This window comes from Lipotes vexillifer, unplaced genomic scaffold (assembly GCF_000442215.2).
Source record: "Lipotes vexillifer unplaced genomic scaffold, Lipotes_vexillifer_v1.1 scaffold213, whole genome shotgun sequence".
NCBI lineage: Eukaryota > Metazoa > Chordata > Mammalia > Artiodactyla > Lipotidae > Lipotes > Lipotes vexillifer.
The window spans coordinates 1961940-1976429 of NW_006780610.1; the positions used below are offsets into that span (position 1 = coordinate 1961940).

General features: G+C 53.0%; 1 protein-coding gene across 1 annotated transcript in view; it reads left to right on the forward strand.

Annotated features, from left to right (window-relative positions):
- LOC103087176 (bone morphogenetic protein 8A) overlaps positions 1-14490 on the forward strand; it is a 27253-nt gene continuing 12763 nt past the window's right edge. The window contains exon 1 of the mRNA XM_007453768.1: positions 1-337. Within this exon, the coding sequence (XP_007453830.1) occupies positions 1-337 (337 nt within the window). The remainder of the gene's footprint in view (positions 338-14490) is intronic.

Sequence of the window (14490 nt, forward strand, 5' to 3'; positions counted from 1 at the left end):
ATGGCCGCGCGCCCCGGGCCGCTCTGGCTGCTGGGCCTGGCGCTGTGCGCGCTGAGTGGCGGCGGCGCCTCTGGCCCGCGCCCCTCGCCCGGCTGCCCACAACGGCGCCTGGGCCCGCGCGAGCGCCGCTACCTGCAGCGCGAGATCCTAGCGGTGCTCGGGCTGCCCGGGCGGCCCCGGCCCCGCGCGCCGCCCGCCGCCGCCCGGCTGCCCGCGTCCGCGCCGCTCTTCATGCTGGACATGTATCGTGCCATGGCCGGCGACGACGACGAGGACGGCGGGACCCCCGAGCGGCGACTGGGCCGCGCCGACCTGGTCATGAGCTTCGTCAACATGGGTGAGAGCGGGCCCGGGGTGGGCAGCGGCGACCCCGCGAGAAGGCGCGTGGGGGACGGCTGGCCGAGGGGCCCCTCGGGGGCTGAGCGCGGGCTGCAGGGGCGTGTGCGCCACCTCGGGCAGGGCGAGGGCCCTGCTGGGAGCGGGGAATCCCCTTGTCGTGGACAAGGAAAGGCGGGAGGGAAAACCGCCCGGGTCAGGGCAGCGAAGTCTCAGGGGGTTGGGGGTCGGTGAGCTGCTGATCCGTCAGGGACAAATGAGGGATGTGAGTCCCAGAGGCGTACATTCACCCGCAGCCAAACACACCTGATGGTAAGATTCATGTAGTGTCAGGTGGACGCGGGCAGTGCCAGGAAGACAGTCTGGTCCTGGGAAGGGAGGCAGATGAGTAAACAGAGGCTGTGATACTGTCACGTTGATAAGAGCAGTACTGAAGAGAGGGACAAAGTTCAGCGTGGAAAACCCTGGTCGCATCATCAAAGCACCAGAGTAGAGATGAGGACCCAGATGTTCTGAGTCCACAGCAGTCTCTTCCCTGGGCCACCTGGGGGTGGGGTGCTGCTGCGGGGTGGGACGGTGGGGAAGGAGTAGACTCTGAGCTCAGCGGGGCAGGGACTGTGGTCTTGTCACCCTGGGCTCACAACCGGGACTTGGCTTGTCATGGAATGAGTGTCCAGGCCATTAAATCACCTGATGGGCAGCTTGGACCCTCTTTGTTCTCCCAGGTAAAGCCCAGCTTTTCCTCTCTGCAGAAATTATACTCCAAATCGTGGAGCCATTTACCCTTAAAGTTCTCAAAGATAAGTTTTCCATTACTAAACTCTCTTTAATCTACATTCATGAACATATGTCCCCACCTGCTTTGCCTCCTGTCTGTGGCCAGTGAGGGGCAGGAGTCTGAGCTGAGGCAGACACTAGGCTGGACCTGGGGACCCAAGGACTACAGCTCAGCCCCAGGTGGGGAGAGCTGTGGGACCCAGAGCAGGGAGAGGACCCTTGCCGTGGTCACCAGCCTCCCTTCACCTACAGCACCGCTCTTAACCCTCCCAACAACCCTGTTAGCGACATGATATTCATCCCCATCTCCCAGATGAGGACAGTGAGGCTCAGAGAGGCAGTGTCTTGCTCAGGACAACGTGGCCTCTATGTGGCCAAGCCAGGACAGGCCCAGGTTGTTTGGCCCTCCATCCAGTGCTCAAGGAGGTGACATTTCTGTGTCAGGAGGGCAGGCTTTCAAGGTGGAGACAGCTTTCAGAGGGATTTCGGCAGAGGAACCCAGGGGTCAGAGTGACAGTAAGTTTTGTGGGTCTTCAGCCATTTGCCTCAAGGAGGCCCGTTCCCCGCAAACCAGAACTCGTGATGGGCTCAGGTGGGGGAGCGAGCCGCAGGAGGCAGCCGTTAACCTCTGCGGAGAGCCCAGTGCCAGGCACAGGACTTGGGCTGGCGGGTTCTAGATGCCACCTTCCTGTTAGAGGGCAGGGGTGGGGACTTGGGACAGAGGCGACCACATGTGGAGCTGAGGCTGGAGCTCCGTGCTGGGGGCAAGCTGACCCCGGGCTCAGGACCAAGAAGAGCTGTGGATGCGGTCACCCTGAGAATGCCTCCAGGGCAGCCGCCCATCTGCGTGAGTCACCGCCTAGCCCATGTCCCTCTTCCCCCAGCATCCCCTGGGGCACAGGGTGCACAGCCCTGGTGGGAGCTGCTGCTGTGAGTCGAGCAGCACCCTGAGCTCAGGAGGGGCTGGTTGCCCTCCTGCTTCTGCTCTGTGATCTTAGGGAAGTCCCTTGCCCTCTCTGAGCCTCAGATCTCTCCCTGTAAAATGGGGCTCCTAGTGATCCATCCTCAGAGTTGCTGTGTGATAGGTTGATAGAGGGGGAGGGGCAGAAAGTCAGCCCCCTTTTTAGGGTGAACCTGGCCCTGGTCAGTGCTGATACCAGACCCTCCCAGCTGCTGCTCAGCCTTGGTGTGGATGTGATGGAAATGTCCCCACATGTCTTATAGACATGTGAAACCCAGAAACAGAGTTTTAAAGTCAGCCAAAGGTGTTTCTGTCTGTTTTTGAATAAAAACTAGCATTTGAAGTTCCATAGTCCTGTAAATACTCATTTCATCCATGCAGCAACTTGTGAAGCTGTTTTACCAGCCTCATTTCATGGGCTCAGAGAGGTTAAATAACCAACCCAGGGTCACACAGCACATCCATGGCATCATTCAGGCTGTGGATTCCAAATCCCAGTTTCTTCCCACACCACCTCTGTGTGTTTCATGAAGATCTAAAGCCTCTGACGCTGTGGATTAACAAGCAGATCTTTGTTCAGTGGAAGCCTGGCCTGTGGGCAGTCCAGCCAGCTGTCTGAGGGCCTTCTTTATTCTCACGTACTAATTGCACTAGTAAAACTCCTTCAGTTTGAGTAGTTTTAACTGGTAATTACCTAGGCTGATGTGGGGGATTAGAACCTACCAGGATCGTTTCCTCCTTTGGAGGCCCCGGCTCCAGGCCCCTGAAGGTCAGCGGCCCCTGAACCACCGTGGAGTCTAATAGCAGAGTCGCTGTGGCATCAGCGCCCACGCCGAGGCTCCCACACCTGTTGACTCCAGCTCCACCTCTGCTATTGGCCTCATCAGCTCCTGAGAAGCCAGCCGTGCCTGGTGCTTGCCGGGCCCCTGACCGTCAGTGGCGCCTGTAGGACCCAGAGGCCTGGGCCTGCCGTCCAGGGGTCAGGCCTCTGCTTTTGAGCAGATGCTTTAGGAGCCGTGTCGTGACTGACAGGGCCTGTGTTGGGGGCCAGGGCTGCGGTCAGAGCTGGGCCCTGCCTGGCCTGCCTGTCGATCTCCGCCTGTGGACTCTTGGCTCCCCTTGGCTAGGACACAGTGACGGGGCCGGTGCCCTCGAGGAGCAGACGGAGCCTGTCCCTGGTGCCGCCTGAGCTCAGGGGAGGAGGCCCTGATCTGGGAGACAGCGCCCAGGTTCTTGTCCCTCCTGGGCCTGCCGTGGACTCCTGCACATCCCGAGCCACATCCCTTCCCTTCTCTGGGCCTCTGCTTTCCTGTCCAGTCCACAGCGATGGTGTCAGAAAAACGAGGTCTCTCCCAGCTCTGGCCCTGTGGCTCCTCGGAGGCAGCTTCTCACACCACCACCCATCCCTCTGCCCAGCTCAGTGTGACTGGCTGGACCCCCGAGGGCCTCAGCCAGCCCAGCCAGCCCTGAGGGAGGAATGAGGCAGCAGAGACCACCTCTGCGTGTTCCTCCTGAGCCCTTCTCCACCTCCTCTCCTTGGAGCACCAGGTGCCCATGCTCTAGAGTGAAAAACTGAGGCACAAACAGCACTGCAGGCAGAAGTGTAGTCAGAACTGGCCATCTTCACTTTTGTCCTGACCCTTCCCTGGACTGGACTAATTCACTCCCGTGATCCTGGGTGGCTGAGAACGGGGGTGGGGATGAGCTGAGGCTGTTGGATTCGGGAGACGCAGGGCTCAGTGCGAGCGAGGGACCTGGCCCGGGTCCTGCTCAGCCCCCTGACCTTCACCTCCATGAGCCCCAGGGTCACTTTCTTTGGTTCTTTAGTAGGCAATTCTTGCATATTTTCCTGAATTCACTCCACAAATTGTCATGTAGTACCTGCTCTGTGCCAGGCTCCGTTCCAGTTCCTGGAATATAACAGGGAATGAAACTAAGTCCCCCCTTGTGGAGCTGACCTTCCAGTGGGAGAGAGAGACAGATAACAGTACATCAGCCACAAGGTGATTGTCACGTGGTCTAGACAGTGACGCCTCTCTCTGGAAACTGGGAGCGGATGGACAGTGGGAGGGCAGGCAGGACTGGGCTGGGGGTTCTGACCTGGGACTCAACAGAATTTGCATCTTGACTCCACCCACTACTCTCAGTGTGATCTGGATTTTCAGTCCACCTCTAGGAACCTCAGTCTTCTCCTCTGTAAAATGGAGATACTCACAGTACCCACCCTAGGGGCTGTTCAGGGATTGTGTGAGATGACAGCCAGTGATGACCACATGCCCAGAACCTCCATGTCTGTCCTTTCATTTCATCTCACATTTACTGTCACATCTTTCTTTAAAAAGAGGACAGTGAGGGGGCTTCCCTGGTGGCACAGTGGTTGAGAGTCCGCCTGCCGATGCAGGGGACACGGGTTCGTGCCCCGATCCGGGAAGATCCCACATGCCGTGGAGCAGCTGGGCCCGTGAGCCATGGCCGCTGAGCCTGCGCGTCTGGAGCCTGTGCTCCGCAACGGGAGAGGCCACAGCAGTGAGAGGCCTGCGTACCGCAAAAAAAAAAGAGGACAGTGAGGTTCAGGGTACTTTGGTAGTTTTCCCAAGGTACACAGCAGGTTGTCTCCCTGCCTGCATATCCTTTGCTCTTGTTCTACACAGAAGCTGCCTCTCCCCCTGGCCCAGGGCCCATCATTAGGTGTAGTTCGTGCTGCTGAATTGGACTGTATTAAATGTGAGCGTGTGTTGTAAACTAGGAACGTGATTTTCAAAATATCTTTGTTTTGGGATTTATAGAACTGATGCGTATTCATTGTAGAAAATTCATACCGTATAGATACATTATAGAATTTCATGAGAGAAAATTCGGACCATATGTCTAGAAACATATAATATGGAAGCTCCTAGTAATCTTCTGTCTTTCAGGGAGAACCAATGTTTCATCCTTTAGCTTAGCCCTTCCCCAGCAACCAGCCCTGATATTTTATCAATTTGTGTTATTCTTTTTTACAAAGTGGAATCTAAATGCCCACTGTTTTGCCATTTTGTCTTTCACTTAACAATAAATCCTTTATCCGTCTTGAAAGTCGACTATTAAGTGACCACATTATTTTCCTTTTTATCTATCTACCTTTTATTCATTTATTTTTATTTCAACTTTATTGAAGTACAATTGACATATAAAATTGTAAGTTATTTAAAGTGTACATCAGGATGATTTGCTATACATATACATATAACATTCCCCACATCTAGTTAATTAACACATTCATCACTTCACATATGTATTCCTTTTTGTGTGTGAGAACATTTAATTTCTACTCTTTTAGCAAATTTCAAAATTATATAATAGTGTTATCAACTATAGTCGCCATGTTTTACATGAGTTCCTCAGACCTTATTCAACTCATGACTGAAAGTTTGCACCCTGTTACCAACCTCTCCCTATTTCCCCCACCCCCAGCTCCTGGCAACCACTTTTCTACTCTTCTGACTTTTTAACTTTTTAAAATCCACATATAAGTGATATCATGAGGTATTTGTCTTTCTCTGGCTTACTTCACTTAGCATAATACCTTCAAGTTTCATCCATGTTGTCGTAAATGGAAGGATTTCCTTCTTTCTCATAGTTGAATAGCATTCCCTTGTGTGTGTGTGTGTGTGTGTGTGCACGCGCCTTATCTTCTTTATCTATTCATCTGTAGATGGACACTGAGGTTATTTCCACATCTCGGCTGTTGTGAATAATGCTGCAATGAACATGGGAGTGCAGATATCTTTTTTTAAATTGAGATATAATTGACATATAATATTATATCAGTTTCAGGTGTGCAACATAATGATTCAATACTTGTACATATTGCAAAATGACCACTGCCATACTTACACTTCTTTCTCTTTGATATCCTGTTTTTATTTCCTTTGGATATATATCCAAAAGTGGGATTGCCGGATCATATGGTGGTTCTATTTTTAAGTTTTTGAGGAACCTCCATATTATTTTCCGTAGTGGCTGCACCAATTTACATTTCCACTAACAGTGCACAAGAGTTCCCGTTTTCCCACATTCTCACAAATACCTGTTATCGCTTGTCTTTTTATTTTTTTATTTTATTTTTTTTTGAGGCCCACGGGCCTCTCACTGCTGTGGCCCCTCCCGCTGCAGAGCACAGGCTCCAGACGCGCAGGCCCAGCGGCCATGGCTCACGGGCCCAGCAGCTCCACGCCATGTGGGATCCTCCCGGACCGGGGCACGAACCCGCGTCCCCCGCATCGGCAGGCGGACTCTCAACCACTGCGCCACCAGGGAAGCCCTGCTTGTCTTTTTGATAATAGCCAGTCTAACAAGTGTGAGGTGATAGATCATTGTGGTTTTGGTTTGCATTTCCCTGATGATTAGTGATGTTGAGCACCTTTTCATGTACCTGTTGGACATTTGTATGTCTTCTTCAGAAAAATGTCTATTCAGTTCCTCTGCTCATTTTAAAAATTGGATTGTTTGTTTTTTTGCTATTGAGTTGTATGTGTTCTTTATATATTTTGGATATTAACTCCTTATCAGAAATGTGGTTTGCAAATATTTTCTCCCATTCAGTAGGTTGCCTTTTCATTTTGTTGATGGTTTCCAAAGGTATTTCTCTTTCCAAGAGTTGAAGGTGGGTCTCTTTTCTCCGAAACCCTGTATGGCCATCAGAATGGTATGCCCTATGAATCCCTGATGACTGGCTACTCCTCCCCACCCCCATCTTCTCAGTCTTCTCTCACCCTTCTGAGGTAAATGACTACTATTGCCCCTAGGTGACAGGGGAGAAGTCTAGTCTCAAAGAGTATAAGTGACTGGCCCAAGGTCCTGGGTACTCAGATCCAAAGGAGCAGATATGAAAACTGGGTCACAGCAGTGAGGAGGGTTGGCCTTGGAGGTGGGAGAGCACAGTGGGGAAGACCAGGTTTTAATTCAGGGTCTGCTACTTGAGATCTGTGCAATGGTTATATAGGTTAAGGCATTGAAAAACTTAGCAAGTGCCTGGCACCGCTCAGTAAACAGCAGCCAGAATTATGAGGAAGAGCCTGCTATGTTCGTCTACCCTCCCACCCCCATCATTTACTTGGGGACCTGGAGCCGAGTGGTAAGAACACGGTTCCGGGATCAGATCCCCATTCTACCACTTGTTTTTAGTGGATGCTATGGTGCTCCCCAGATATTCTCTTTGGGACTGAGTCACTTGTTGCACCAGCTGCTTGGAGGGTGGGCTGCTGATGGCTGGGTCCTTCTCTCGACATCAGTCCACCAGCTTCTTGCTCAAGGTTGGGCACCCTCCTTGAGGGCACCCCACATCAAATGACTGGCTTATTGGGGTATAAATGCCCAGCCCCCTTGCCTCAAGGAGGGACAACTGTGAAGGGCCATCAGCCCAGAGCTCCCCGTGCAGATGAGATGGGCTGGCCCTTTTGTGATTGTGTCAACTGTTCAACTGTGCCCACTCCTTCTTGTTCCCTGCAAGAACACTCTCCACTAAACCTACCTACTCAGCCTGTTGCCCAGGAAGTCTGACCTAAGATATATTTATATGACTTTTGTGTAAGTTATTTACTGCTGTGTGCCTCAGGTTTCTCATCTGTAAAATGCGAGCGATAATAGTTCCTGCCTCCTAGGATGGCTATGAGCATTAAATGACTTACTCTATGTAAAGGGATGAAACAGTGCCTGGTAAATGCTCAGTAAATGTTAGCCTGGTTTGACTGTTTGTTTGTTTTTAGCCCAAGTCCAGCTGGTCAGTGACAAGACCAGAAGTAAAACCCAGTTATTTCCTTTAACTGCTGGCTCTGCCCCCCTGAGCAGCAGCCATTCCTTCAGAACAGTCTAGGGCTCTGAATACAGGAAGGGTTCTGGGGAAGCCAAAGGCTGCAAGACCCAGGTATGGAGAAGGTTGGATCCTTCAGTCTGAGGTCATTGCTTCACAAACACTCCTGGGAACCTACTGTGTGCTGTTGCCCTCCCTGGTTATCTTCATGCCCACTCCAAAGCACAAGCCCCAGCCCAAGATCCACTCATTACAGTGGGAAAGATAGGGCCACAGACAACTCAATGTAAATGATTGCAAAGTGGGAGAAATGGCCATTCTCCCACTCAGATACGAGCATGAAGTGCTGCAGAAGCCAGACCAGGTCCCGCTCTCACTTGTGGGGGATTAACAAGGCCAGAAGAGGGGGAGGAATGAATGGCCTCCTGGCTGGGGGGCAGAGAAGGCTTTGAAGGAGGTGGCATTGTGCTGGACCTTGAAAGAAGGGTAGAACTTAGTCAGAAGCAGGTGAAAGGAGGTGTCCAGGCAGAGGGGAGGCATGGAGGTGAAAAAGCTCTCAGCCTGTCTTGGAACTCCAGTTCCTCAAGTGAAAATCCACTCATGGCTTCTCCTGCTTGGGATCCTTCTGCGTGTTCCTTCTTGCCAGCCTGGCACTGGGCGTTTGACATCCTAGTCCAGCAGAACCCTGCGGTGTTCCCTTGACATGTCCCCAACCTGATGAGGCTGTGGATGGGGAGAAAGAATGTAGACTTTGGAGACAGACACACCTAGACTCTCATCCCACCTTGGGGGCTTCTGGGTGTGGTCTTGTGCAAATCAGTTAACTTCCCTGATCTTTGGTGTTGTCAGCTATAAAATCGGGTGAAGAATGCCTCTTTCACAGTGTTGCTGTGGTTGCCAGCCTCCAGTATAATTCTCAATGATCCCTGCCTCCTGGTTTTCACACCTTTATGTCCTCCCACACTGGGCCAGCGCTGGTCTATGTGACCAATAGGATGTGACAATAGGGATGCTGTGTCACTTCCAAGATTAGGTTATAAAAACACTGCAGCTTCCGTCTTGGGCTCTACCTGCCACCCCCCAAGATGACTCATTCTGAGGAAAGGTCATGTCGTGAGAGGTCCACATGAGGAGCCTTCTACCCTCAGCCACAGGTGTGAGCTTAGAAGTGGATCTGTTCGTCCCAGTCAAGTCTCCAGAGACCACAGCCCCACCTGACAGCTTGACTGTCACCTCATGAGAGACCCTGAGACAGAGCCACCCAGCTAAGCACCTGAATTCCTGACCCTCAGAAACCATGTGAAATAATAAGTGTTGGTTGTTTTCAGCTGCTATATTTGGGGTAATTTGTTACACAGAAATAGATAACTAACACAGTTAGGTAAACATTAACAAAAATGGCCTGTGCAATGTGCCCAGGATGGTGCCTGACATACAGTTCAGTGCTCAAAAAATGGGAGCTGACACATTATTTCCCACCTCCGTGCTTTGCCTCAGATACTTTACTCCATTTCTGCTTGTCAGAATTCTTCCACCACTCTCAACTATGTTTCCTAGAAAAGTGTTCTCTGACCACTCCTCCCCAAGGCACCTCCACGAGCGTCCTCCACGTTGATCATCTGTATTTCTCTTAGGAATGGAGTTGCTTTCTGCCTATCTGATTCGGGGGCACGTCTAGTCCCTTTTTCTCCTACCCACCCCCCGGCCCTACTAAGAAACTATGAACAACCTCAGAACGGGGACCAAATCTGACTCTGGGCCTGGACGGGTGGCACACAAGCAGGGCCAGCCTCCCGTCTTTTTTTTTTTATTATTGCTTTTTTTTTAAAATTTGGCCACGCCGCACGGCATGTGGGATCTTAGTTCCCTGACCAGGGATGGAACTGACGCCCTCTGCATTGGAAGCACAGACCTGGACCCTCCAGCCTCCCCGTCTCTGCAGATCATCCTGTCCCTCCCCTGGAACCCGAGTCCCCGCAGGGCCCTGCCTAGAGAACAGTGGCCTCAGCAGGCCACCTCCCAGGCACCTGTTGATGGAAGAATCTTGTGGAGAGGTGATTCCCCCACACCAGTATTGCCACCCAGAAAGTCCAGGGCCACTCATTTTATATGGGCTCCAAGTCTGCAAGTCCACGTGAAGGGCCCCTAACCTGACACATGACCCCCAGCAAGTCTCTGCCCCTCTGGGCCTCAGTTTCCCATCTATGCAGGGTTGCCACGAAGGCCTTTTCAGCTCCCACAAAAGAATGTGTCCCCCACCCTCCCTGCCCACTGATGGGGCTCCTCCAGGGCTGAGGCACAGGGCGGGAGGACACCCGCCACTCCTCACGGGCACCCATTCCCCACGGGAGAGAGGGGATGTGTCACCGTGACCACGTCTTTCTGGAAAGCCCCACAGTTCAGGTCTTTCCTGGGTTGGAACTGGAGGAACCGCATCCCTCTTGCTCACATCTCCTTGGATCTGTTTTGGGCCTTGGCGGGCTTGATGTGGTGCAGTGGGCAGGTTGTTCCCTTTCAATTTGGGCTCTGAAGCCGGCTGAGGCCTGGACCAGTAATTATAAGCACAGAGCCATTTATGGAAACAGCTCTTGAAAAAGTCAGTAATGAGAACTGACTAAAAATACCCCCAGAAGTGAAGCGGGGGGCCTGCTCTGGGCAGCGCTGAGATTCCTGGGCGGGAGGAAGCCCTGAAGGGGCAGAACCGGGGGGTGATGGATTCTGCAGCTCACTCGGGACCCGCACGGGCCGCGGAGACCCGGGTGTTTCCTTAGGTCTGAGGGGCCCCTCGGCCTTGTTACCGGCAGGACCAGCCAGACAGGCCCAGCCCATCCGCCTCCGGGGCCCCGAGGGAGCCTGTCCTCCACCTCGGGGGCCGGGCCGTGAACGGAGGCGAGTCCCACAGTAAAGTGAGAACATGGGTGGCTTGGGTTGGAAACCCTCGGTGACGTGGAAGCCACTCCCAGATCAGCAGGACACCCCAGCCCAGGGGCTGCGCTGCTGGATGCTGAGCCGCTGTCCTGGGGACCAGGAGCCCTTGGGATGAGGGGCCGGGCCTCCCCTCTCTGGGCCCCCGGGACACGAGGGGCTGGATGACCAGACTGCTGAGGCCTCCCGTTTCCACCCCACATTGTTCAGTCTGTGTCCTCAAATTGGTCACCGTCCAGAGGGCAGATGAACCAGGGACGGGGACACCCGGAACAGGGAAAGGGAGAGACCGGCAGGCTGATGTGTGTGGGGTCAGAGGCAGGCAAGGGGGCTTTCACATCTGGACCGAGAAGAAAGTAGCCTTTATACTTGGCGGGATGGGGCAACCCCGGAGAGAGCGGCTTCGAGGAGGGACTCCAGGCGGGAGGGTGTTTGCACCAGAAGGCCCAGGAGGCCGTGAGGATGGGCAGGGCCAGCCTGTGTAGGTGAGGGGCGGTGGCTGGACAGCAGAGCGAAGCTTAAGACCCTCCCATGGGCCCTGAGGGGCTGGGGAAGGGTTTGAGGGCAGGAAGGACTGTCAGGTCAGAAGATGCCATTCCCTTAATAGCCACACTGGACTGGAGGAAGGGGGCGTCTTTTGAAGTCTTACTTTTTGGTCAGGAACAAGACAGATTTAGGTTGTCCGGGTGACTCTACATTTTGTTGAGGGCACAAAAATAGCCAAAGCCAATGTAGGTGTTGGGCGGGTGGCATCTGGAGCTCCAGCCTGAGCTGTGGGTGCAGGGCCTCAGACATGGAAAGGCAGAATGAGGGCCACAGACGTGGTGGAGGCCGCCTCCTCCTGTGGGCCCTCCCCTCAACCGCGGGGTCCGGAGCTGGTTTATCAGGGGCTGGAGGCGAAGGCCAAGGGTCCAGTTAGCACTCACTGGTGAATTGTGACTGCTTATTGTTCTGGGGGCTGCATTAAGTCGATCCAGAAAGTAAATTAATTTGCTGCTGCTTCTCCAGGCAGAAATGCTGGTCCAGTGATTGAACATTTTGGGCAGCTTTTTATAATTTTGTGGAAAGTAAACATGTCAAGGTGCCTATGGAGCAAGACGTACCTTTGTCTGCTCCCTGTGCCCAATGAAGTGCATTGTGCCTGTCTTTTCATATCTTTGGCAGTGTGTCTTTGGGAATCTTGGGTCAAAGGATAAATTCATAGGTAATTTTGCCAGGGTATTGCAAAAGGATGTTGCCCAATTCCTCCCCATGGTATCCCTACCAGCACCATGTGAGAATACGCACATCTGCGCTTACCTATTTCCTTCTCACAGGCCATATTGAGCACCCAAGGACAAGCCCCCCTACCCCTTCCAATCCTCTTGAAACCATAATGCTCTGTATTTTCCTTAAAATAGAAATGACATCCCCTATTTTATTTGTCTTGTTTGTTTCTATTCTCTCTCCCCGTTAGACTGTAAACACTGTGAATGCACTGTCTTGTTCTGTCTGTTCACTGCTGTGCTCCCAGTCAGAACAGACTCTTACATACCGTAAGAACTTGATAAATTTGTTTATAAATTGAACTTGATAAATTAATGAATAAATAAATAAATGATGAGTACACTCATTTAGAAAACAATCACTCAAAATCTCCCCTTCCCCTCCACCCTATGGCCTTGGAGTTGCTGACATGGCCTTCGAGGGTATCTCATCTTGGCTCAAAGTTGGGAGATTGCAAGTCAGGCTCATTCCAAACTCCTGTTGAACAGCCATCCCTCCCAGTCCATTGCCTGACTATTTACAAAGTCCTTTCATGGACTTGTGAGGAAAGCTGGGTGTCTCCTCATTCCCAGTTCACACAGGAGAAGACCAGGCCCAGAGGGGATTTCCATACCTGGTTAGTAAAGGGACAGGCCTGCAGTGAGGCCCTGACCACTGGCCGGAACCCTTCAGGATGCCCTAAGCTGCTTCTCTGGCTAAAGCAGGCTCGGTCTGCACAGTTAACAAGGGGGAAATAGAGGTGCCAGAAAATGCTTTCCCAGAACACCAGCTTTTGGGAACTCTCTCTCCTAACTCAAAGCCACAGGCACTGAAAAACCTGCAAATCCACAGGTGGCCTCGCCCTCCCCTCCCCATTGACTGTCAGGTAAAGGAGTTACTCTCTTTACCCAGTTCCACACTCAGGATAGTTCACCAATTTCTGATGAAAATCATTTTCCTAAAAATGTCCCACCTCTAGTGCTTGCCTGGAACTGCTGCGGTGGGCAGTTTCCTGTGCTAGAACTATTGCGGGGGAGAGGGGGTGGTGGGCATCGATTTCACAAACCCACCGGATGGAAGTTTGGAACTGGGGTCAACCCAGGTGAACAAGGCTCTCTTGACCCACCACACACAGGCCCCCAGCTCAGCAAGGGAGGGAGGCCACAGAGCTTGGTGCCCGCAGGAGCTGGCAGGTTTGTGGTTGTTCCCTCAGTCCTGGATACAACATGAATGAGTCAGTGTCAGGCCTGCAGACAGAGGCTCCAGGTGACCCACTAAGGGTCACCCACTGTGGCTTGGGGGCAGATATACTTAAGAATGCTTTGAGAGAGGTCGAGTTCAGGGCATGGCTGAGTGACCCCTCCTTATTCTTGGGGCCACACTCTGTGACAGCCAACAGCCTGGCCCTATTTCATCCTGCAGATCAGGGATGCTTACACAGTCACGTAACCGAGGTGGTCTCTGAAGTTACCGAATCCACAGAAATTGTCCCCAAAGCTCTGTGTGTGAGTGTGTAGGGCGGAGGGGACTCGTGTGGTGGTATGCATGGCGAGCATCACTCAGCAAAGGTCCAGAACCCTGCCCTCCGTGCCCTGCCTGTATGGGAGGACCCAGATCTTCCTATGACACGCTGCCCCTGGAACAGCCTGGCTCGTGGCTGGGCATTTACTGCGGGTCCAGCACCCTGTCAGACAATGGAGGTTCTATTTACTCTCCTTCCTGGTCAGGGGATGAAACGCCCATCTCCTGCCCAAACATGTGTCCACTGGCCCCGCCCAGCACAGCTGTTTGCCCATCCATCACCGGACCAGGTCTCCACCGCAAGGACAGGAAGTGCTCCCACATCCGCCTCTGCCACCAGCCTGGTGACTTGTGGTCTCTGAGTCCAGTAGCCAGAGAGAGAATTTTTAAAAAGACTCACAGACATGTAATTAAAATCTCAGTGTTGGTTTTGGGGGAAGGCTCTGGGAGGCTCCCGCCCCTGCTTTGCGGAAACACAGATTTTTAGTGTTTGAAAGTGACAGGAGGCTAAAGTGAGACGCTCTAAATATACTGTCCTGGGCATTTCCGGGCAGCTGGGGAAATATGGGGTTTATTCTGCTCCTGTGGTCTCTTGCCCAGACTGTTACAGCAGCCCAGCCACTGGCCTGCCTCGGGTCCCCTCCAGCCTGGGCTTTACCCTCGCCTCCACACATAGCTTCCACTCTACCCTTAAACCACACTCCCTTGCTGCCCAGAGCCCTGACCCCCCACTGGCCAGAGCACAGCCCACGCTCCGAGGCCAGAATTCCAGCTCTCCGCAGTCAAGCCACAGCCAGACTTATGCCCTGAGCCGCACATTGCGGCATGGTGGGCGGCCCCAGCACCTCACACCTGTGCAGGGCCTCTGCCTAGAATGTCTTCTCCCCCACCTTATTCACCTACTAAGACTCAGTCCCATCCTTCAAGGCCAGTT